The sequence below is a fragment of the Erithacus rubecula genome (assembly GCF_903797595.1).
Source record: "Erithacus rubecula genome assembly, contig: SUPER_33_unloc_1, whole genome shotgun sequence".
Taxonomy (NCBI): domain Eukaryota; kingdom Metazoa; phylum Chordata; class Aves; order Passeriformes; family Muscicapidae; genus Erithacus; species Erithacus rubecula.
Window position 1 is genome coordinate 330332 of NW_027636168.1, and position 22583 is coordinate 352914.

Here is a 22583-nt window from a genome sequence, read left to right on the forward strand (position 1 = left end):
GAGAATTTCCCAAGTGCGAGAAAGAGAAGCGGCTGTGAGGGAGAGGAGAGTCGATCGGGAACGGGAGCTGCAGCTGGAGGGCTCTGAGCGTCGCATACGGGAAAGGGAGGAGGAAGTGGATGCCATCAGCCGGAGAGAAACACGGGAGAGACAGCAGCGAGAAATTCGTGAGATTGAAGCTGATGGAAGGAGACAAAGAGAACCACTGAGGTTAGAGAGGGAGAGAGAGATCTCAGTGGCAGCAGCAAAAGCCGACGTCAAAGTGCGCCGTGAGATCCGGGAACGGGAACCACGAGAGGAGCTCAGACAGAGAGAACATCCCTGTGAGCGAGAAGAAGACAGAAGAATTTGCACCAGAAGAGAGAGGGAAGAGGCCGTGAGGGAGAGGAGAATCAATCAAGAACAGGAACTGGAAGTGTCTGAGAGCCGCACACGGGAAAGGGAGGAAGAAGTGGCTGCCATTGGCCGGAGAGAGACAAGGGACAGATGTGAAATTCTTGATATTGAAGCTGATGGAAGAAGAAAACGAGAAACTCTGAGGTTTGAGAGGGAGAGAGAGATCTCAGTGGCAGCAGCAGAAGCCGATGTCAAAGTGCGCCGTGAGACCCGGGAGCCACAAGAGGAGCTAAGACGGAGGGAACATCCCTGTGAGGGAGAAGAAGAAGCAGAAGCAGAGAGGAGAATTTCCCGGGTCAGAGAGAGAGAAGGGGCCGTGAGGGAGAGGAGAATCGACCAGGATCGGGAGCTGCAGGTGGAGGGCTCTGAGCATCGCATAGGCGAAAGGGAGGAAGAAGTGGCTGCCATTGGCCGAAGAGAGACACAGGAGAGACGCGAAATCCATGAGATTGAAGCTGATGGAAGGAGACAAAGAGAAACTCTGAGGTTTGAGAGGGAGAGAGAGATCTCAGTGGCAGCAGCAGAAGCCGATGTCAAAGTGCGCCGTGAGATCCGGGAGCCACGAGAGGAGCTCAGACGGAGAGAATGTCCCTGTGAGGGAGAAGAAGACAGAAGAATTTGCCCCAGAAGAGAGAGAGAAGAATATCTGAGAGAAAGGAGAATTGATCAGGAACGGGAGCTGGAATTAGAGGGCTCTGAGTACCGCAGACGGGAAAGGGGGGAAGAAGTGGCTGCCAGAAACTTCAGAGAGACAAGGGACAGACGTGAAATTCGTGAGATTGAAGCTGATAGAAGAAGACAAAGAGAAACTCTGAGGTTTGAGAGGGAGAGAGAGATCTCAGTGGCAGCAGCAGAAGCCGATGTCAAAGTGCGCCGTGAGATTCGGGAACGGGAACCACAAGTGGAAGTGAGAAAAAGGGAACGCCCCTGTGAGGGAGAAGAAGACAGAAGAATTTGCCCCAGAAGAGAGAGGGAAGAGGCCGTGAGGGAGAGGAGAATCAATCGAGAACAGGAACTGGAAGTGTCTGAGAGCCGCACACGGGAAAGGGAGGAAGAAGTGGCTGCCATCGGCAGGAGAGAGACAAGGGACAGACGTGAAATTCGTGCGATTGAAGCTGATGGAAGGAGACAAGGAGAAACTCTGAGGTTTGAAAGGGAGAGAGAGACCTCAGTAGCAGCAGCAGAAGCCGATGTCAAAGTGCGCCGTGAGATCCGGGAACAGGAACCACGAGAGGAGCTCAGACGGAGCGAACATCCCTGTGAGGGTGAAGAATCAGAAGCAGAGAGGAGAACTTCCCGGGTCAGAGAGAGAGAAGGGGCCGTGAGGGAGAGGAGAATCGATCGGGAATGGGAGCTGCAGCTGGAGGGCTCTGAGCGTCGCATACGTGAAAGGGAGGAGGAAGTGGCTGCCATCGGCAGGAGAGAGACAAGGGACAGACGTGAAATTCGTGAGATTGAAGCTGATGGAAGAAGAAAACGAGAAACTCTGAGGTTTGAGAGGGAGAGAGAGATCTCAGTGGCAGCAGCAGAAGCCGATGTCAAAGTGCGCCGTGAGACCCGGGAACGGGAACCACGAGAGGAGCTGAGACGGAGAGAATGTCCCTTTGAGGGAGAAGAAGAAGTAGAAGCAGAGAGGAGAATTTCCCGGGTGCGAGAAAGAGAAGGGGCTGTGAGGGAGAGGAGAATCGATCGGGATCGGGAGCTGCAGCTGGAGGGCTCTGAGCGTCGCATACGCGAAAGGGAGGAAGAAGTGGCTGCCATCAGCCGGAGAGAAACACGGGAGAGAGGCAAAATCCGTGACGTTGAAGCTGATGGAAGGAGACAAAGAGAAACTCTGAGGTTTGAGAGGGAGAGAGAGATCTCAGTGGCAGCAGCAGAAGCCAACGTCAAAGTGCACCGTGAAATCTGGGAACGGGAACCACGAGAGGAGCTCAGACGGAGAGAACGTCCCTTTGAGGAGGAAGAAGACAGAAGAATTTGCCCCAGAAGAGAGAGGGGAGAGGCCGTGAGGGAGAGGAGAATCAATCGAGAACAAGAACTGGAAGTGTCTGAGAGCCGCACACGGGAAAGGGAGGAAGAAGTGGCTGCCATCGGCAGGAGAGAGACAAGGGACAGACGTGAAATTCGTGAGATTGAAGCTGATGGAAGAAGACAAAGAGAAACTCTGAGGTTTGAGGGGGAGAGAAAGATCTCAGTAGCAGCAGCAGAAGCTGATGTCAAAGTGCGCCGTGAGATCCGGGAACGGGAACCACGAGAGGAGCTGAGAAGGAGGGAACGTCCCTGTGAGGGAGAAGAAGAAGCAGAAGCAGAGAGGAGAATTTCCCGGGTGCGAGAAAGAGAAGGGGCTGTGAGGGAGAGGAGAATCGATCGGGAACGGGAGCTGCAGCTGGAGGGCTCTGAGCGCCGCACACGGGAAAGGGAGGAAGAAGTGGCTGCCATCAGCCGGAGAGAAACACGAGAGAGATGTGAAAACCATGAGATTGAAGCTGATGGAAGGAGGCAAAGAGAAACTCTGAGGTTTGAGAGGGAGAGAGCGATCTCAGTGGCAGCAGCAGAAGCCGATGTCAAAGTGCGTCGTGAGATCCAAGAACGAGAACCACGAGTGGAAGTGAGAAGGAGAGAACGTCCCTGTGAGGGAGAAGAAGAATCAGAAGCAGAGAGGAGAGTTTCCCGAGTCAGAGAGAGAGAAGGGGCTGTGAGGGAGAGGAGAATCGATCGGGAACGGGAGCTGGACCTGGAGGTCTCTGAGCACCGCAGCCGCCGGACACGTGAAAGAGAGGCAGAAGTGACCACCAGTGACCAGAGGGAGGCACGGGAGGCCATCAAGCTCGAGGTGCTGGAGGAGGAAGATGAAGAGGAGCTGCAGCAGGGACGATGCCGCTACCAGACTCTGGATGTGGACACTGGTGACCTCTGTCCCCCAGGACCTGTCAGTGACCTCAGGATCCGCTACCTCCCTGCTGACCCCGATGTCCAGCCTGAGGTCCGGCTGCTCCCCGAGCCCGTGGACCCCCAGACCGTGGCCTACCTGGTGCATGTGATCCAGAACCGGGATGACCCCAAAGGCGCCACCTACGAGATCGTGTGCCACCAGCCCGGCCAGCCCGCCTGTGTCCGGACCTGCTCCGTGTGCCCGCGGCCACCACAGGCCACCAAATCCCAGGAAAACCCCTCTGAGGATCTGGATGAGCCCAGGGAAAGGTCTGGGAAAGAAGTGAAGGATGGATCTGCCCGGGATTGCGCTGAGACAGAGGCTGTTAATGATGAGAGGGTGAAATCCAAGGAGATCCGGAGGCGCCCCGAGATCCCTGAGGTGGAGCAGGATCAGCCCCAGGGTGAGGAATCCCAAAAAATCCCACGGGAGTGCCAGGACAGCGAGGCCAAGAGCTGCCCCCCGGCTCCAGAGGCTCGGGAATGTCAGGATCCAGAGCGGAGAGATCCCGGAGAAACCTGCAGGGAGGGGATCCAAGAGGCTGCTGAGGAGGAATCCAGCAAGAGGAGCCGCCGGGAATCCGGCAATTCCCGAGTTTCTCGGGAAGGTGGCACCAAGCAGGGCCAGGAGCCCTCGCAGGAGACCCCGAGCTGCCCCAGGGAGGAATCCAAGAAATCCTGAGGGGAATCCTCCTCTCCCTGGAGCCTCCTCTGGTCCTTTTGAGGGTCACTTCTGTCCCCATTCCCAGCCTGGGATGTGTTTGCCCAGCAGGGATGGACTCAGAAGGATCCCGAGGTGCCCAGAGGGGCTTGGGAGCTTTTCCCTGGGATAAATCCCCAGCAGGAAGCGAGATTCCCCCGGAGCTGGAGTTTTCACCTCCCTGCTGGGTGTGTCCCTCGATATTTAATCACTTTTTCTGCTCTAATTGGAGTCCTTGGGTCTCTCTGTCCTCTTTTGCACCCTGGGCTGGGGCTTCTCTCAGCTCCTGCCATGAAACTCCAAAAAATTCCTGATTTTGGGGTCTGGTAATCCTCAAGACTGGGGAAAAAAAATCACCATTTTAGCCTTGATTGCAGCAGAATTCCAGCTCCAGGCTCGGGGTTTGGAGTGGCCACAGGGTGCTGGTGGTGGGTGGGGGATTCTCTTTCTCCTCCTTTTCCTTTTCCTTCCTTTTCATCGCATGGAAAATGGGAATAAACGGCTGATTCCTGCACCGGCTCTGTGTGTCACGTTCCAGGGGTGGGAGGGCTGAGATGGGGGGGCCCAGTTTGGGTCAGGCATTCCCAGTCCAGATCAGACATTCCCATTTCAGATTTTTGGGGAAATATCCCCTCCTTTTCTCCCAGCCTCCTGCTGAAGATTTTTCAGAAAATTTTCCCCCTTTTTTTCACAGGGTATGGGGCTTTAAAATTCCCAGGATTTTGGGGCTGGAAGTCACAGGGTTTGGGACTGAAATTCCCAGGATATTGGGGCTGAAATTCCCAGTGTTTTCAGGCTGTAATGCTGAAAGTTCTAAACTTGGAATTCTCAGGTTTTTGGGGCAAGAATTTCAAGGGTTCAGGCCATAAAATTCCCGTGATTTTTGGGGCTGAAATTCCCTGAATATTTTTAGGAATTCTCCCCTTTCTTTCTCCAACCTCTCCCAGAAGATTTTTGGAAAAAATTCCCCCTCTTTTCCCAGCTTCCTCCTTAAGATTTTTTTGAAGAAACTTCCCGTTGTTTCCACCCCGGAAGATTAATTTTTTTAAAATAAACTTCTCTCTTTTTTTCCCCATCCTGTCCCTGAAGATTTTTAGGGATTCTCCCCCTACCCCAGGCCATTTTCCTGCTCCAGGGATATCCCGAAGGAGCAAACCGGGATTTGGGGATGCCCGCGGGGCTTTGGGACAGGGTTGGGCACATTCCAGAGGCGCGGGAGGAGCCGCGGTTGCCGCTGGAAACGGGAATTGCCCAACGCACCCGGGGCTGACTCAACACGGGCGGGGCTCACGAACTTTCTTTTCCCGAGTTTTTTTCCGGATCCGACAATTCCAACCCAGAGCGGAGCCCAGCCATGGTGAGGAATTCCCGGGAATGCGGAGAGGGAGGGTGAAAAAAAGGGGATTTTTCGCATATAACGCCTCAAAATTGGAGTGGGGAGGGGACAGGGGGAAGGATTTTTCCAGGAAAAATAGTATTTTTGTCACAAAACGCCCCAAAATTGCAGTGGGGAGGGGACATGGGTGGCAAGGGAAGGATTTTTCCAGGGAAAAAGAGAAGGGAGGGGTGGGAGAGGTGATTCCGGAGGGGGGAAAGCGGAGGGGGAAAGGAGATTTTCTCACAGAACGTCCCAAAATTGGAGTGGGGAGGGGACAGGAAGGGAAGGAAAAACGGGGTGAAAACAGGGAAAATTGGCGGGGGGGGAGGGGGGGAGTGGAAAAAAACAGAGAGGGGAACAGGAATAAAACAAGGGAAGACGGGGGGAAACAGGAATAAAACGGGGGAAAAACAGGAGGAAACAGGAAGGAGGAACAGGGGGGAAACGGGACAAAAAACAGGAGGAAAAATGGGAAAAACAGGGGGGAAATGGGTGAAAAATAGGGAAAAACCGGAGGAAAAAAATGGAGAAATGGGTGAAAAACAGGGAGGCTGGGGAGAAATGGGGGGGGAAACGGGGAAAAATCGGGATTATATCCCAAAAATCCGCCTGATCAGCGGCCGGATCCAGGCGAGCCCGCCCCGTTGGAGCCGCCGCCTCCCACGGGATTTTCCAGGAGCCGCTCCCGCTCCGGGCTCTTCCCGCTGTGCCAAGGAGTGAAATCCGGGGAAAAATGCGGCGGAACGGGTCCGGCTGAGCCCTTCCCTCATACCGAATAAAAACCGGGAGTGCCCCTTGGCACGGCTGGAATGGGCAGAGGGAGCTCTTCCCTCATCCCAAAAAATTCGGGATTGATCTCGGAACAGCTGGAATGGGCACAGGACGCTCCTCCAGTCCTTCCCTAATCCCGAAAACCCCGGGATTGCCTCTGGCACAGCTGGAACAGGCAGAGGGAGCCCTTCCCTGTTCCCAAAAAAACCCCAGGATTGCTTCTGGAACGGGCACAGGAGGCCCTTCCCTCATCCCAAAAAAACTGGGGTTGCCTCTGGCACAGCTGTAACAGGCAGAGGGAGCCCTTCCCTCGTCCCAAAAAAAATAGGATTGCACCTGGAATGGGCAGAGGAAGCCCTTCCCTGTCCCCCCCCCAAAAAAAAAAACAGGATTGCTTCTGGAATGGGCACAAGAGACCTTTTCCTGCACCCAAAAAACTGGGATTACTCCTGGAATAGGCAGGGGCCTTTTCCTGCTGCCAAAAAACCCGGGATTGCCTCTGGCACAGCTGGAAGGGGCAGAGGGGGCTCCTCCAGCCTTTCCCCACTCCTCAAAAAAATGGGATTGTTCCTGGAATGGGCAGGGGCCTTTTCCTGCTGCCAAAAAACCCGGGATTGCCTCTGGCACAGCTGGAAGGGGCAGAGGGGGCCGGCCCAGCCCTGCCCCGCCCCTAAATCCCGAGATCCCGGTGTGTTCCCGTTCCCCAGCCCACCGAGACGGAGCGCTGCATCGAGTCGCTGCTGGCCGTGTTCCAGCGCTATGCTGGCAAGGAGGGGAGCTCCTGCACCCTCTCCAAGCGGGAATTCCGGGCGTTCATGGAAACAGAGCTGGCCGCCTTCACCAAGGTCGGGAATGGGGCTGGGATCCCGGGGATGCGGGGGATTGGGATGGGGTGGGGTCAGTGGGATGGGATCCATGGGATTGGCATGGGGTGGGATGGGGTTGGATTGATGGGAGGGGATTGATGGGATGGGGTGGGGTCAATGGAATGGGATCCATGGGATGGGATCCATGGGATGGGATCCATGGGATGGATCCATAGGATCAATGAAATGGGATGGGATGGGATGGGATGGGATGGGATGGGATGGGATGGGATGGGATGGGATGGGATGGGATGGGATGGGATGGGATGGGATGGGATGGGATAGGATGGGATCAATGGGACCAGTGGAATCAGGTGGGAACAATGGGATGAGATCCATGGGATTGGGATGGGGATGGGATCAATGGGATTAATGGGATGGGATCCATGGGATGGGATCAATGGAATGGGATGGGATCGATGGAAACAATGGGATCGATGGGATTGATGGGATGGATCCATGGGATGAATCCATGGGATCAATGGAATCGGATGGCATCCATGGGATGGGATGGGAGTGGGATTAATGGGATGGGATCGATGGGATCAATCCATGGGATGGATCCATGGGATCAATGGAATGGGATGGGATCAATGGGATGGGATCCATGGGAACAATGTAATGGGAAGAGATTGATGGAAACAATGGGATCAATAGGATCAATGGTATTGAATCAATAGGATCAGGAGGATGGGATGGGATCAATGACATGGGATCAGTGGGATGATCCAGAGGGTCCCAGCCCTGGGAATGTGCCGGGATTGGGTTTGGAATGGGATGAGATTGTGGGAACATCACTGAATGTGGATATTTAAGGGTTTCCCATCCTAAATCATTCCAGGATTCCCTGGGCTGGCTTAGATGGGATTTTAGGGATAAATCCTTCCCTGGCCCCAGTTATTCCATGGATTCCCCATCTCTGGGAGTGCCCAATTCCAGCCTGGATCCCTCTGGAACAGCAGGAACATCCCTGCCAATGGATTGGGATATTTCATCTTCCATCCCAAACCATTCCAGGATTCCCTGAGCTCCAATCCTTCCCTGAGCAGGGAATTCCCCCTCATCCCAGGCACCAATTCCATTTTTTTCCCCCAGAACCAGAAGGATCCGGGCGTGGTGGACAGGATGATGAAGAAGCTGGACATGAACAGCGACGGGCAGCTGGATTTCCAGGAATTCCTAAACCTCATCGGGGGCATCGCCGTGGCCTGCCACGACTCCCTGATCCTCAAATCCCCCAATCCATAAATCCAGAAGCTCTGGATCCATCCCAGATCCCCCCGGGACATCCCACGGAATGCTGGAAGTGATGGAATGGTCACATTCCCTTTTTTCATACTTTTTTTCCCCTGCTTTTTATGGATAAATTAAAGGTTTAAAACCCTGAGTTTGGCGGGAATCCTGAGAGATGCCGGGATCAGTGAGGGGGGAAAGAATTCCAAAGTGATCTTTACCTGATTATCCACTCCAAATTCCTGGAATTCCCTCCAGGGATGGGGATCCAACCCTCCCTGAGCCCCTTGAACACTTCCCAACCCTTTCTTCCTTGGAAAAATCTTTCCAAATTTCCCAGCCTGGCACAGCTCAAGGCCATTCCCTCTTGTCCTATCCCATTCCCTGGGATCCAATCCCAAATCCCTCCCAGCTTACCCTCAGGCTTTGGGGTCACTCTGACAACCCAGATGTGGGGTCAGTGTCCCATTGGTCATTGGGACGGCTTTGGGGTCATTCCATTGGGGTTACTCTGGTGAGGATTTGGGGGATCTATGTCATGCTGTGGGAGGTGTCCCTGTCAGGCTGAGGCAGCCTTATTTATGACATGCCCAAAAATGGAAAGACCGGAACCCCCGCCCTTTTCCGTGTTGTGATCTCTTCCTCTTCCTTTCAGCTCCTTCCCCAGTTTTGGGGGGCATTTTGAGGGGCTCCGGCTTTGGGGGTTCTTTGAGGCAGGGTGTGGGGGGGGTGTGGGGGTGTCCCACTCCCAGAGATGATATTAGGGACAGGAGATGGTGCTGAGGCTGATTCTGAACCTCCTCTTCCTCCTCTTCCTCATCGTGCAAGGTACGGGGTGGATGGGGGCGCTGGGGTGGGGATGCGGCCCTGGGGACACTTGGGGACATGGGGGTGACCCCACCCTGTCCCCACCATGGCTTTTCCCACAAGGTGCCACCACCGAGTCCGTCCCCACAGGAGCCACCACGCCTTGAGGTGGGGACAGACTGTCCCCACGGGGAATCCCAAAAAAGCGGAAGTGAGGGAAAAATTAATCCCTGAGGAATTTGGGGTAGGAAAACTTCAAATCCTTGTCCTGCCCAGCTCTCCCAGTCTGAGATTTCTCTGCCCCGAGATCACCCCAGAGGGACATGAAGGTGGTTCAAACCTTGGTTTTCTCTGAAGCAGCCGAAGAGAGATTGCTGGAGATGCTTTTCTCTTTTCCCAAGGATTGTTAATTATTACTTATCTCAGGCACCTTTTGCCTGGCCAGCAGGGTCTGCTCAGCCTGGCATCCATGGTGGAATCTGCCTGGTGAGGGCAGGGCTGATCTTATATAGTTTGTACTACGTATTACATGTTTACAAAATGTTCCCAATACAATAAAATTTTATTAAATAGTCCAGCCCTGACCCCATGCAATCCAAGAGTGCCAACGTGTCACCCAGCATGGATGACATAGGGAAGAAGGAGGAAAAGGTGTCCACCCCCCAAATTCTCCATCTTGGCCACGTGTCCCTTACCACAAACATTCAAAAAAAACCCTATTTATCTACGTTCTAACAATCTAATTTACACTTCACTAATTTTGGTAGCTTGTTTCCATTCTCTTTGTGCTGACAACTTCCCCCAGGTGTTAGAATCCAGCACCTGTGACACCAGGGTCTCACTCAGAGGTCTTTGAGACCCTTGCCAGGGGGGTTTTGAGACCCCCAAGGGGGCCAGGGGATGCACCCTGGGCTCCCACACCCACTAAAGACAAAGGGCTCCAGGAATGGTGGAGTTATTTGAATTTTGGTTTTAATATTCAAGTTAATTTGCATTTTAAACATGTTTGGAATTCCAAGTGGGATGAAACCCATGAAAGACCGAGTGACCCCCACAACATCATCCTCATTTTTGGGGTTTTTTTGTCAGCGTGGGCACAAGAACCCCAACCCTTGGAGGTGAATGGAGCCGTTGGTGGGGTGGCATTTCTGAACCCCCACAGCCCCCAAGATCCCTCAAAATATTCCCGAATCCACTGGCGCTGGGAAAACCGGGTGACAATCGCCATCCGGACACGGGGGAAGGAGCCCACCTACCCCAGTACCCGCTTTTGGGGGCGTCTGGAGCTCTTTGACAACCACACGCTAAAAATGAGTGAGCTGAACGTCAGGGACAGCAGCGAGTACCAACTGTACCTGGAGGATGATGCTGGCCAGGAGAGCGTCCAGCAGGTCCAGCTGAGGGTCTACGGTGAGTTTGGGGACAGGGAGAGCTCCATGGGTGGGTTGGGCACCTTGTGACATCATGGGGGTTGTCCTAAAGCACCACAGGTGGGTTTGGGACATTGTGGCATCATGGGGGTTGTCCCAAAGCACCACAGGTGGGTTGGGGACGCTGTGACATCCTCAAGAAATTGTCCCAGAGCTCCATGGGGACGTTGTGATATCCTGGAGATTGTCTCACTTCCCCACAGGTGGGTTGGGGACATTCTGATGTCCTCGGAATTGTCCCAGAGCTCCATGGGTGGTTTGAGGACATTGTGAAATCCTGGGTGTTGTCCAGGTGCCCCCAGGTGAGTTGGGGACATTGTGACCTCCTGGGGGTTGTCCCAGAACCTCATGGGGATGCTGTGACATCCAGGGGGCGTTGTCCCCATGTCCTATAGGTGGATTGGGGAACATTATGACATTCTGAGGGTTGTCCCCTATCCCAGTCTGGGGTTTCTCTGCCCCGAGATCACCCCAGAGGGACACGAAGGTGGTTCAAACCCTGGTTTTCTCTGAAGCAGCTGAAGAGAGATTGCTGGAGATGCTTTTCTCTTTTTCCAAGGATTGTTTATTATTTCTTATCTCAGGCACCTTTTGCCTGGCCAGCAGGGTCTGCTCAGCCTGGCATCCATGGTGGAATCTGCCTGGTGAAGGCAGGGCTGATCTTATATAGTTTGCACTACGTATTACATGTTTACAAAATGTTCCCAATACAATAAAATTTTATTAAATGGTCCAGCCCTGACCCCATCCAATCCAAGAGTGCCAATGTGTCACCCAGCATGGATGACAGGGAGAAGAAGGAGGAAAAGATGTCCACCCCCTAAAAATTCTCCATCTTGGCCACGTGTCCCTTATCACAAACATTACCAAAAGTCTATTTATCTACGTCCTAACAATCTAATTTACACTTCACTAATTTTGGCAGCTTGTTTCCATTCTCCTTGCGCTGACAACTTCCCCCAGGTGTTAGAATCCAGCACCTGTGACACCAGGGTCTCACTCAGAGGTCTTTGAGACCCTTGCCAGGGGGGTTTTGAGACCCCCAAGGAGACCAGGGGTACACCCTGGGCTCCCACAGTCCCCGAGCTCCACAGGGCCTTTGTGCCACCCTGGCCTGTTCTGCAGATCTGGTCCCAAAGCCCCATGTGGAAGCCACCGCCAGAGGCAACGCGCAGCAGTGCAACATCACCCTCAACTGCTCCGTGTCCCTCCAAGATGTCACCTACGAGTGGATCCCTCTCCAGAAGCTCCCAAGGAACAACGGCCCCGTCCTCAACGTGTCCTTCAGCCCTGCCATGGACACCTACATGTGCCGGGTCAGCAACCCCGTGTCCTCCAACAACGCCTCGCTGACCTACCGGCCACTCTGCCACTGGACAGGTACGGCCACGGCCGGACACGGCCCCAGGAGGGGTGGCCTTGGCTGTGGAGTGTCCCTGGGGTGGAGTTTGAGGGGATTTGGGGACTTTGAGAGCAACCCCAAAGAATTATTGGGGTTGGGAGAGCATTGATCCAAAATGGGGCGGATCCTGTGTGATCCAGAGGGATCTCCAGGAATTCCTCAGACGCCTCCAGGGACGGTCACTCCAAACTTCCCTGAGTCCCTGCCAAGGCCTGACTGCCCTTTCCAGCAGGGATTTTCCCAAATTTCCCACCCTGAGCCTCCTCTGGCACAGATCGAGGCCGTTCCTTTGTCCTAATTTCGGACTCCACCCCAAAATTGACCCCACTGCGGTGTCGAAGGATCCCTGAGCCCCCAAAAATGAACCCATGGGGAATTGGGGGGTCCCTGAACCCCCAAAATCAATCCAGGAGAGATCAGAGGGGGTGTCTCTGGATTCCTCAAAATGATCTCCCTTTCTGTGGGAGCAGATCCCAATTCCCAAGGCGGATCCCAAGGGTGGTGGGATTTCCCTTTCCCAAATCCCTTTTCTGGATTTGGGGACCATCCCAGAGCTCCTGGATCTCCTTCTGCCTCCAGGGGAATCCTCTTCCATCCCCTCTGCCACGCCCAGCACCCTGTTGGGCCTGCTCTTCCTCCTGCTCCTCGTGGCCTGAGGACACTTCAGGTGACACCTCCTGTCACCTGCTGTCACCTCCTGTCACCTGCTGTCACCTACTCACCTTCCACCGCCACGGGGACAACGCCTGGATGAAGATCCCAAATCCCAGGATTCAGGAAAACACGGTTGCTCAACCAGAATGGAATTGCCAGAATAGTTTCATTTATGGTTAATTTGGAAATGGGAATAGTTTAATTGATGGTTAATTTGACAATCAGAATAGTTTCATTTATGGTTAATTTGGAAATGGGAATAGTTTAATTGATGGTTAATTTGAAAATGGGTATCATTTGATTTATAGTTAAACTGGAAATGGGAATAATTTCATTTATCGTTAATATGGAAATGGGAATAGTTTAATTGATGGTTAATTTGACAATCAGAATAGTTTGATTTATGCTTTATTGGAAATCAGAATAGTTTCATTTATGGTTAATTTGGAAATTGAAATAGTTTAATTGATGGTTAATTTGGAAATGGGTATCATTTAATTTATGGTTAAAATGGAAATTGGAATAATTTCATTTATGGTTAATTTGGAAATGGGAATAGTTTGATTTATGCTTTATTTGGAAATCAGAATAGTTTCATTTATGGTTAATTTGGAAATGGGAATAGTTTAATTGATGGTTAATTTGGAAATGGGTATCATTTGATTTATGGTTAAAATGGAAATAGGAATAATTTCATTTTTGGTTATTTTAGAAATCAGAATAATTTAATTAATGGTTAAAATGGAAATGGGAATCATTTCATTTATGATTAATTTGGAAATCAGAATAATTTAATTTATTGGTAATTTGACAATTGGAATAGTTTAATTTATGCTTTATTTGGAAATCAGAATAGTTTCATTTATGATTAATTTGGAAATCAGAATAGTTTAATTTATGGTTAAAATGGAAATCAGAATAATTTAATTTATTGTGAATTTGAAAATCGTCCCTGAACTGGAATTCCAAATTTGGAATTTTTCCCCAAAATCTACAGGGGGGCCCAATCTGAGCCTTTCCCGGGGTTTCCTGGAATTTTGGGGAATCCTCCTTTTTTTAGGATGCCCTCAAAGGGCAGAGCTGAGGAGGCACCTTTGGTTTTCCATGTCGGGGAGGGTTTAGGGTCAATTTTGTTTTTTCCCAAACATTTCTTTGCACATTAAATTTTATTCTGGACACCACATTTTTTTGATTTTTCTGGATTTTTTCCTGGGCTGGGATCCGGGGGGATGATGGAAAAATCTTGGAGATGTTGCCCCCAGCCTCGATTTTTGGGGACAAAATTCCTTCTTTTGTCCCCCAGAGGTGGATTTGGCTCTGGAGGGTGGAACAGGGATCCAGCTGGGTGGGAAGAAATCCTGGGAATGAAGGAGATGATCCCTAAAAAAAACACATGGAAAAATTTGGGACTATTCCAGCTCCACCAACCCAACCCAAAAAGGGAGAAAATTGGGGATTTCACCTCCAAAAAATCCCCAAAAGTTCCATTTTAAGCAAAGATTCCCAAGGCTGGAATCACCCAAGGGCCAACAGGGAATTCCTTGGAAAAATTCAATTCCATCCCTGCCTGAGGAGTGACTCAGGATAATTCCTGCTCCTTGGAAGATGATTTTAACACCAAAGCTGATTTTTCCAGTGGAAATAATTTTTTGGTGTCTTGCTCCATTCCCACGTGGAGATTTTGATCTTTTATTCTGTGTATAAAATCCTGGATATCAAAGAAAACATCTGGAAATTAATAAATATTGATAAATATTGCTGAATCTTGGTTTTCCAGCCAGAAAAATTCCAGGATGAGTTGACAGGGAAAAGAAAGGTTTTAGGATCATTATCTCCACTTAAAAGAGGTTTTTCCTGTAATTTTATGTTCCTTGTTCCCAAAAATGTTTCGCTAAAGGAATTTTTTCCTGGATGATTTCACTTCATTAATTTTTCCTGCCTAATTCTAGCCAAGCCCAGGTGGGGAAAATTGTTTTTTGGGGGGATTTTTTTGACTTTTCTGGACCATTTCTGGATCAAAAATCTTCCCATTGGGATGTGGGGGTTGGATTGACGGAGAAATCCAGCCTGGACATGGGAGTTCCAAGTGGGATTTGTGTCTCTAAAAACACCCCCAAACCCCAAAATTCCCCTCCAAAAAATCCCAAAATACCCCCAAATACCCTAAAACAAATGACTTCACCACCCCAAAATCTTTTCAAGTGCCCATTCCAGAAGTTTCCAGCAGGAACCACTACTGTTGTTTCCCGACTAATTCATCCCACACTTCCCTGTCCGTATTTTTTTCTGGAAAAGTCAGATTTTTGGGAAATGACAGTTTTGGGTTTTTCACCTCATCAGGTGCTTTCTCAGCAGGGAGGAGGAACTCAGAGGATGTTACGTGAGGGTTTTTTGGGGTGGTTTCTGGTTTTTTTCAGGGGTTTTTTTTTGTCGTTCCATTTATCATTTCTCAGCAGCAAAACCTCTGAGCTGGGCTCACCTGAAAAGCAGCAGGAACCTGGGATTATCTGGGATTGGATTTGGGTCAAAATCCTGGAATTCTCATCCTTGGAATCACAAGGAATCTGTCACAGCTCGGATTGTTGGATCCAACCTCAGGGATCCCAGAATTCCCCCCCTCACACACACTCTGAAAATTGGGGAAAAGCAGCAAAATTTGGAGAAAGGAAAAAGACAAAAATCCCTCAGATTTCCTCCACTGAAACCAATCAAGATTTTCTCAGCAACAGATCTACGCCTGGAATTGTTTTTCCTGCTTTTCCCATACCTTCCAAGAAGGACCAAACCCATCCCCAAATTCACCCAAATTCACCGAGAACCAGGATTTGGCTTCTCCCAGGTGAGTTTTTGGGGATCTCCCATCCTTCTCCTGGCTGTGGATCCTATGGAGTTCCAAGCTGGAATATTCCTGGGAAATTTGGGGTTTTCCCACCTTTGGGGGATGGAGCAGATTTTGGGATGTTCCGAGGAGCCACCCACCTCCTTTGAAGCTTCCACCTCCCCAGGGTTGTAAAACTCCAGGAAATCCCTTTAAAACTGGATTTTTACTTTTTTTTTTTTTTTTTTTACTTTTTTTTTTTTTTTTTTCACTTTTGAGGACACTCATCAGGATGAGGCAATTCCGGTGGAAAACCGAATCCATTTTTCTGCTTTTGTCTGCAGCTATTGGGGCGCGAAGTACATTCCCCCACGCTTTGAATAATTTCCGATTAGAGAGAAGAAAAGGCAAAAACAGGAAATGCACAGCCCAGGGCTGAAAATCCTCCTGTCACCACCTGCTCTGAGCCTGGAAGAGGTGGAGGCTCCGTGATCCCGGGATGGGCTCCGGCACTTGGCTCCCGCTTCTCTTCACCCTTGGAGCTCTTTGGGGTAAGTTGGTTTTCCTCACAAATTTTTGGGGGGTTTTGGGTTTTTTTTTCCCGGATTTTGGAGTTTTTTTGGGGCATTTAGGAGTTTGGGGTGGAGGTGCTCCAGGTGGGGTGTGAGGGACGTCCCAAAAACTCTTCTAGAGGGAGGAGGGGATTTTAAAAATTATCTTTAAAAAATTATTTTCTAGCTGGGAAAGTGAAGGATTTGGGCGAATTTTAGTGGGAGTTTGAGAGCCCTGAAGGGTTAATTCCATGACAAAGGGAATTGGGAATTGCTGAGGAAGATTCTGGGTGGATTGACTCAAATCATCAGGCTGGGAGATGATTTCCAAGGAATAAAATCATGGGATAGTTTGGGTTGGAAGGACTTTTTCCTTTTTCCAATTTCCCATTTCCCTTTTCCCTTTTCCCTTCTCCCTTTTCCATTTTCTCTTTTCCCTTTCCGTCTTCCTTTTTCCTCTTTCCTTCCCCTTTTCACTTTTCCTGTTCCTTTTTCTCTTTCCCTTTTTCCCCCCTTTTTTTCCTCTTTTGCTTTCCTTTTCCTTTCCTTTTCCTTTCCTTTCCTTTTCCCCTCCTTTTTCTTTTCCTTTTCCATTTTCTTTCCAGGGCAAAACCGATGGAAAAAAGACTTTGGGAGAAGTGGGTGGGGACCCTTCTCTGCTTTTTGAAGCTCCAGATTTGGCTCCTCCTCCCCATTCTCTTCCTCCTCCTCCTCTTCCTCTTCCTGCTTCTCCTCCCCGTCCTCCCACAATTTCCTACAAAAACAGAATTTGTTTGCCCAGAAGTGAGGGAAAATCTGAATCAAGGAAAATATGAATGGAGGAAAATCTAAATCAAGGAAAATCTGAATGGAGGAAAATCTGAATTGTTTCCTTGGAATAAAAAGCAACAAAGGGCTTTTTGGGGGGAAAATCCTCCCACGGAAATCCGAAGGCGTGGAAGATGAAAGTCTTCAAATTTTATTTTTTTATTCCAAAAAGCCCAACTGGGAACCAACTTAACCAAAAGGAAAATGTGGGATTTGTACCTGAGTGTGCTCCCAGGTGGCTGCAAATCCCAAAATTCCAGAATATTTGAAGTTAGGAAAGAGATTCCTTTGGATTTGGGTTTTCTCCTTTGGATTTGGGTTTTCTCCTTTGAATTTGGGATCTCCCCTTTGGATTTGGGGTCTCCTCTTTGTATTTGAGGTTTCACTTTTGGATTTGGGATCTCTCCCTTGGATCTGGGATCCCTTGGATCACCAGGCTGTATCCAGTGTCAATTCTCACTGGATTCCCGGATTCTTCTGGGATTGGGATGAGGACAATCCCCATGAGCCTCAACCCTTCTCCCTTTTTTCTTCCCAGGGATCGGAGCCAGGGAAACGCAGTTGGGAATTTTGGGAGAGCCGACGCTCCTGCAGATCCCCCGCGAGTTCCAGGAGCGCACCGAGGAATTCGGGGAAGCCTCTTGGAAAAAAACCACGGAGGGGTCGCAGAAGAAGACAATCCTGCTGAAGATTTCTGGCAGGAACACCACGGAGTACGAGCAGGAGCGGATGCGCTTCCACAGGGGGAATTTTTCCCTGGAAATCCTCAACACCAGCCGGGATGACGAGAGGCTCTATGAGTACAGCGTCAGCAAGGGGCAGGAGGAGGAGCTCTGGCAGATCCAGCTGCAGGTGTTCGGTAAAAAAATCCTCTGGGAATCGCCGCGATGGAAGATTCTGGTTTTTTCCAGAATGTTCCTGGCTTTTTCCGGAATGTTCCTGGGTTTTTCCCAGGTTGTTTCTGGGTTTTTCCTGGAAGTTCCTGGCTTTTTCTTGGATGTTCCTGGCTTTTTCCTGGATCTTTCTGGCTTTTTCCAGAATGTTCCTGGCTTTTTCCTGGATGTTCCTGGCTTTTACCTGGATGTTCCTGGCTTTTTCCTGGGCGATTCTGGCACTTTGGGACAAAGTTTGGGAGGTGGGTGGCAGTCAAGGGGGTGGGAAATACCTACTTTAAAGTCCTAAAAAATGTCCTGGAATTCCATTTTCTCCGTTTTTCCAGAGCTGGAGGCGATCCCAGCTTTTTGCTGGAGTTTCCCAGCTTTTTGTTGGATATTCCCAGCCTTTCCTTGGAATTTCCTGATATTTTCCTGGATGTTCCTGGGGGTTTTTTCTGGATGTTCTCAGCCTTTCGGGGCAGGTCTGGGATGCAGGTGGTGATCAAGGAGGTGGAAAACCAAATCCTGGAATTCCTGCTTTTTCCCAGAGCCGGTGGCCGATCCCAACATCCTGATCCTCCATCGGGAATTGTCCAACGGCAGCTGCTCCCTCTCCCTCCTCTGCACCTCGGAGCGGGGGGACGAGGTTTCCTACAGCTGGGAAAGCTGGGATAACGGGAGCGGGGTGATCTGCTCTGGGAATGGCAGAGTCCTGAACATCTCCTATTCCCTACGGAATGCTGGCGTTCGCTGCATTTGCACCGCCTGGAATCGCGTCAGCAGCCGCAACGTGGCCTTCGACTCTTCCCAGTGTGGCTCCGAGCAGCGGGGTAGGTCCAGGAATCCTGGAATCCTGGAATCCAAAAATCATGGAATCCCAGAATCATGGAATCCCAGAATCCCAGAACCCTTGAATCCCAGAACTCCAGAACCCCAAAATGCCAGAATCATAGAATCCCAGAACTCCAAAATGCCAGAATCATAGAATCCCAGAACCTTTGAATCTCATGACCCCAGAACCCCAAAATCCCAGAACCTCATAATCCTGGAATCCCAAAATCCCAGAACCCCAGAATCCTGGAATCCCAGAACCCCAAAATCCCTGAATCATGGAATCACAGAATCCTAGAATCACAGACTTTTGGAATCCAAGAATCACAGAACCCCAGAATCCGGGAACCTCAGGATCCCAGAATTTCAGAATTTTGGAATCCCAGAATCTCAGAACCCCAGAATTTCAGGATTGTGGGGTGGGAAAGGAGTTCTGAAGACATCCTGGTGCTGTCAGGGCAGGGTGGGAATTTGATGGATTTGGGTGGAAATTTGAGTATTTTGTGTGGAAATTTTAGAGATTTCTCTGGATATTTGAGATATTTCTCTGGATTAATGGGATCTGCCTTTGGATGAGAGATTTTATGGATATTGGAGATATTTCTGTGGCTGAAATATCTGAGATATTTCCATCTCTCAACCCTCCTTAAAGCCACCAGAGATGTTTTTAGTTTGGGGTTGGTTTTTTTTTTTTCTGACCCCAAATCCAGCCCCCAGCAGGTTTTCAGCTCAAACAAGGCAAAGAGAGCTCAGAGGCATTTCCGGCCCTTGGTTTCCTGCATCAAATCAACCCCAAATCAGATGAAAAATTCAACCTCCATATAAGGTGATGAATTGACAGAATTCAGATCAAAATTAGGGAACATTGGTGGCAGAAATCATCCTCAAAGACAGGGGACAAAATTATGGAAATCACACCAGTGATAAAAAATCGGTCCCGAAATCAGGTGACAAAAATCAGCCCCAAAATCAGGTGATGAGGTTATAAAAGGCTCTGGGTGTCCCTGTGCCACCTCTCAGTGTCCTCTCCTGTCCCAGGTGTCCCTAGGGTGAAGACAGAGCTCCTCGTGCCGCTGGTGGGTCTTGGTGTCATCACCATCGTCATCGTGGCCATCGTCACCTACAGGGCCACCCACTCGGCCAAATGTGAGTTTGGGGGGTCCTGGAATTGGGGGAGGAGGGGCTCTGAGGGCTGATTCCCAAAATCCCAGAGGTTGGGAGAAAAAGAATTCTGAGGTCATCGAGTCCAAGCTATGACCGGTCCCCATCCGGTCACTCGATGTCCGAGTGACACCTCCAAGGATGGAGACCCCAAACGTCCCTTCCAAGGTCTGAGTGCCCTTTCCAGGAGAAAATTCCTCCTGGAAGAGTTGGAAACCTTGGAATGGATTATCCCAACCCTAGGGAAGGAGGAAAATGGGGGGTTTCCTCCAAGTGTAAAAGGCAGGGGGAAGAAATGGCTTAAAAAAAAAAGGGAAATATAAAAAAAAATCTCAAAATATAAAAATGGACTTTCCCACAGATTTAGGAATAGGTGTCCATGAGCATCTCACACAATCCCAACCGGAATTGGATGATCCCAACCCAAAAATTGGAGAGAGCAGCATCTCTTCCCATTCTCTGGTTGAAGACAAATGCCCAGAAATGACCAAACGATTCAGAAATCCTCCAAAAAATCCTCAGAAATCCCATCCTGAGGGGATGTGGACAGAATTGGGATTGGGATCTTTGGGATCCTCTCCCAGCTCATTCCTGAACAAGGATGAATTTCTTGGAGAGAAAATTTGAAAAGAAGAATTCCTGAGGGAGCTGGGGGAGAAAAGGGGGATCCAGGGGGAATTTTGGGATCTTTCAGGGGAAATCTGGGATCTGATCCCAGTGGATGGGACAGGACAAGAGGGGACGGCCTCAAGTTGTGCCAGGGTTGGGAAAGTCAGGAAAACTCCTCTTGGAAATGGAAGGATCTGCCCAGGGAGGTTTGGAGTGACCACCAATGGAGGTCTCTGAAAAATTCCTGGAATTCCTTGGGATGACCAAAAGGCGACTGGACACCAGTTGGACTCAGTGTTTTGGAATTCTTTTCCAACCTGGATAATCCCAGGATTTGTCCCCTGACCCCCCCACAGGTTACCAGGTCCCCTCCCAGGTCACTCAGGACGGTGGCACCAATGCCACCATCTATGCCCAGGTGCAGGTGAGTGGGAAAAAATGGGTGAAAAGGGAAAAAATCTGGGGAGAAAGTAGGGAGGGAAAGGGTGAAGAAAAGGGGGGGAAAAGAGGGAAAAAGGGAAAAAGATGGAAAAAGGGGAAAGGCAGAAGAAAGGAGGAAAAAAGAGAAAAATGAAAGAAAGGAAAGAAAGGATAGAAGGGGGGAAATAGGGGAAAAATGAGGGAAGAAAAGGGGGGGAAAAGGGAGAGGGTGACATTGTGGGGGTGAGGGCTCACCCATCCCTTCTGCCCCTGGTCACCTGGAATTTGGGAATTTGGGCAAGTCTCGCTGTTGGTTTAGGGACAAACTCCAGGATTTTCCCGCTTTTCCAAGCCCTGCTGGACACAGACCCAGCAGGAAAATTTGGTGGCAGCAGCGGAGTGGCCCCAAGGGACATCTTGGGGACACTCAGGTGCCACTCAGGAGCCTCAGGTCGCTGCCCACCCTTTGTCCCCTCCCTCAGAAGCCCAAAGGGCCTGTCCCCAACCCCACCCCTGTTTCAAGCACCACCATCTACACCACTGCCACTGGGCCACCCCTGGCCACCGATGGAGCCCCCCCGTCCTCAGCAGTGTCCCCAACCCCACGGCGACACCCCCAGGTAAGGGGGACAGTCCCCAACCCCCTCCTGTGGGGCACCCCCTGGCTGGGCCACCTCACTGACCCCCCAAATTTTGTCCCTTCCAAGGACACCACCACGGTTTACGCCAGCGTGACTCTCCCCGTGGCCTGAGCCTCTCCTGGGATCTGCTGATCCCTGGGGGATCCTTTGGGAATCCCTGAGTGACCCCAGAGGAATCGGGGGCAGAACTCTCTGGAGTGTCCAGCGTGGTGGCCAGAGCGGTGTGGGATGGTCAAGCAGGGGCTGGACATTGGTGAGGAACCTGCTCTGGTTGTGGCTGAGGAATTCCAGTGAGATCCTGGAGCGGTGCAAGCAGGGAAAGAGACTCTGGATGTGCCTCAGAGAAAGCTGGAGGATCCCAATGGGAATGGTCATTCCCACTGCTGTGACCCCAGAAATGGTCATTCCCTCATCTCTGACCCCAGGAATGCTCACCTGTGACCCCAGGAATGGTCATTCCCACTCCTGTGACCCCGGGAATGGTCATTCCCTCTCTTTGACCTCAGGAAGAGTGTCAGGATTTAGACTCCAACCTCATCCTGGTCCTGATTTCCAGAGGGAGCTCACAAGGAATTCGAAGAGGAAAAATGAGAAGTTGTTTCCTATTTTGAGCTCTGGAATGTGCTAAAAACTCCAAATCTGCTGAGTTTTTTCCCAAGGAGGAAGAAATTTTGGGGACACCTCTGTGGGAGGAGCCACGTCCCCACCAAACTTTCCCATTCCCATTCTTCCCTACTGATCCAAGGGACTTTATAATCTCAAATTATCTCAGATGTCTGCAGGTCCAAGCTCGTGGATTGTGGCAGAAAGGAAAAGAAAATAAACATGGAATATTTTTTTAAAAATCCTTTGGGTTTGGATTCTGGAGGAGGTTCCCAGGCTGGACCTGGATTTTGTGGGAAGAGAATCCAAAGTTTTTGCCTGGGAAAGGGCAGGTCAGGCTCATCCTTGTGGCTCTGAATTGGTGGAAAAAACCCAAATTCCATCAGGGAGGAGCCCTGGAAATGCCCAGGGAGGTTTGGAGTTGCCACCACTGGAGGTGTCCAAGGTGAGGAGCAGCCACAGGTTGGACTCGTTGACCTCGGGGTTTTTTCCCAACCCCATAAATTCTGGGATTCTGCAGACCCTGGAAGCAGCAGGCAAGAAATTATGTCTACTTCCCCCTCCCGGGTGGTGTCACCAGCAGCTGTCACCTCATCATAGTGTGACAATAGTGTGACAATAGTGTGGCAATAGTGTGACACATTTCTGTGATTCCTGCAGTTCCCAGAAAGTGACCCCAACCTTGGGCAGCCCCCCTGG

At 50.6% G+C, this 22583-nt stretch overlaps 3 protein-coding genes and 1 long non-coding RNA gene across 5 annotated transcripts in view; 3 read left to right on the top strand and 1 right to left on the bottom strand.

The window, feature by feature from the left end:
- Positions 1-5112: 5112 nt before the first annotated feature.
- S100A11 (S100 calcium binding protein A11) lies at positions 5113-8429 on the top strand. The gene is made up of 3 exons (XM_079329633.1): positions 5113-5384; positions 6884-7021; positions 8138-8429. The coding sequence occupies exons 1-3, from the start codon at positions 5382-5384 to the stop codon at positions 8288-8290; spliced, it is 294 nt and encodes a 97-aa protein (XP_079185759.1). The 5' UTR covers positions 5113-5381; the 3' UTR covers positions 8291-8429.
- LOC306813953 overlaps positions 8209-22583 on the bottom strand; it is a 45667-nt gene continuing 31292 nt past the window's right edge. Inside the window, exon 2 of the long non-coding RNA XR_013777064.1 lies at positions 8209-8527. This is a non-coding gene — a long non-coding RNA (uncharacterized lncRNA). The remainder of the gene's footprint in view (positions 8528-22583) is intronic.
- LOC306813954 (CD48 antigen-like) lies at positions 10248-12570 on the top strand (the record flags this gene model as incomplete). Its single annotated transcript, XM_079329634.1, has 3 exons — positions 10248-10492; positions 11638-11892; positions 12494-12570. Exons 1-3 carry the CDS (start codon positions 10393-10395, stop codon positions 12568-12570), a joined length of 432 nt encoding a protein of 143 aa, XP_079185760.1. The 5' UTR covers positions 10248-10392.
- Positions 15801-22437, top strand: LOC306813943 (signaling lymphocytic activation molecule-like). 2 transcript variants are annotated; one of them, XM_079329621.1, is made up of 7 exons: positions 15801-15937; positions 17283-17603; positions 18168-18449; positions 19489-19596; positions 20577-20644; positions 21123-21260; positions 21348-22437. In XM_079329621.1, exons 1-7 carry the CDS (start codon positions 15886-15888, stop codon positions 21390-21392), a joined length of 1014 nt encoding a protein of 337 aa, XP_079185747.1. In that variant the 5' UTR covers positions 15801-15885; the 3' UTR covers positions 21393-22437. The 2 variants fall into 2 exon arrangements, with proteins under 2 accessions (XP_079185747.1, XP_079185748.1); XM_079329622.1 differs by lacking the exon at positions 21123-21260.

Coding starts and splice junctions, on each gene's coding strand:
- S100A11 (XM_079329633.1), top strand. Junction 7,022..8,137: donor AGCTGGCCGCCTTCACCAAG/GTCGGGAATGGG, acceptor TTTTTCCCCCAG/AACCAGAAGGATCCGGGCGT.
- LOC306813943 (XM_079329621.1), top strand. CDS start 15,886: ATGGGCTCCGGCACTTGGCTCCCGCTTCTCTTCACCCTTGGAGCTCTT. Junction 18,450..19,488: donor GTGTGGCTCCGAGCAGCGGG/GTAGGTCCAGGA, acceptor CTCCTGTCCCAG/GTGTCCCTAGGGTGAAGACA. Junction 21,261..21,347: donor CCCCACGGCGACACCCCCAG/GTAAGGGGGACA, acceptor GTCCCTTCCAAG/GACACCACCACGGTTTACGC.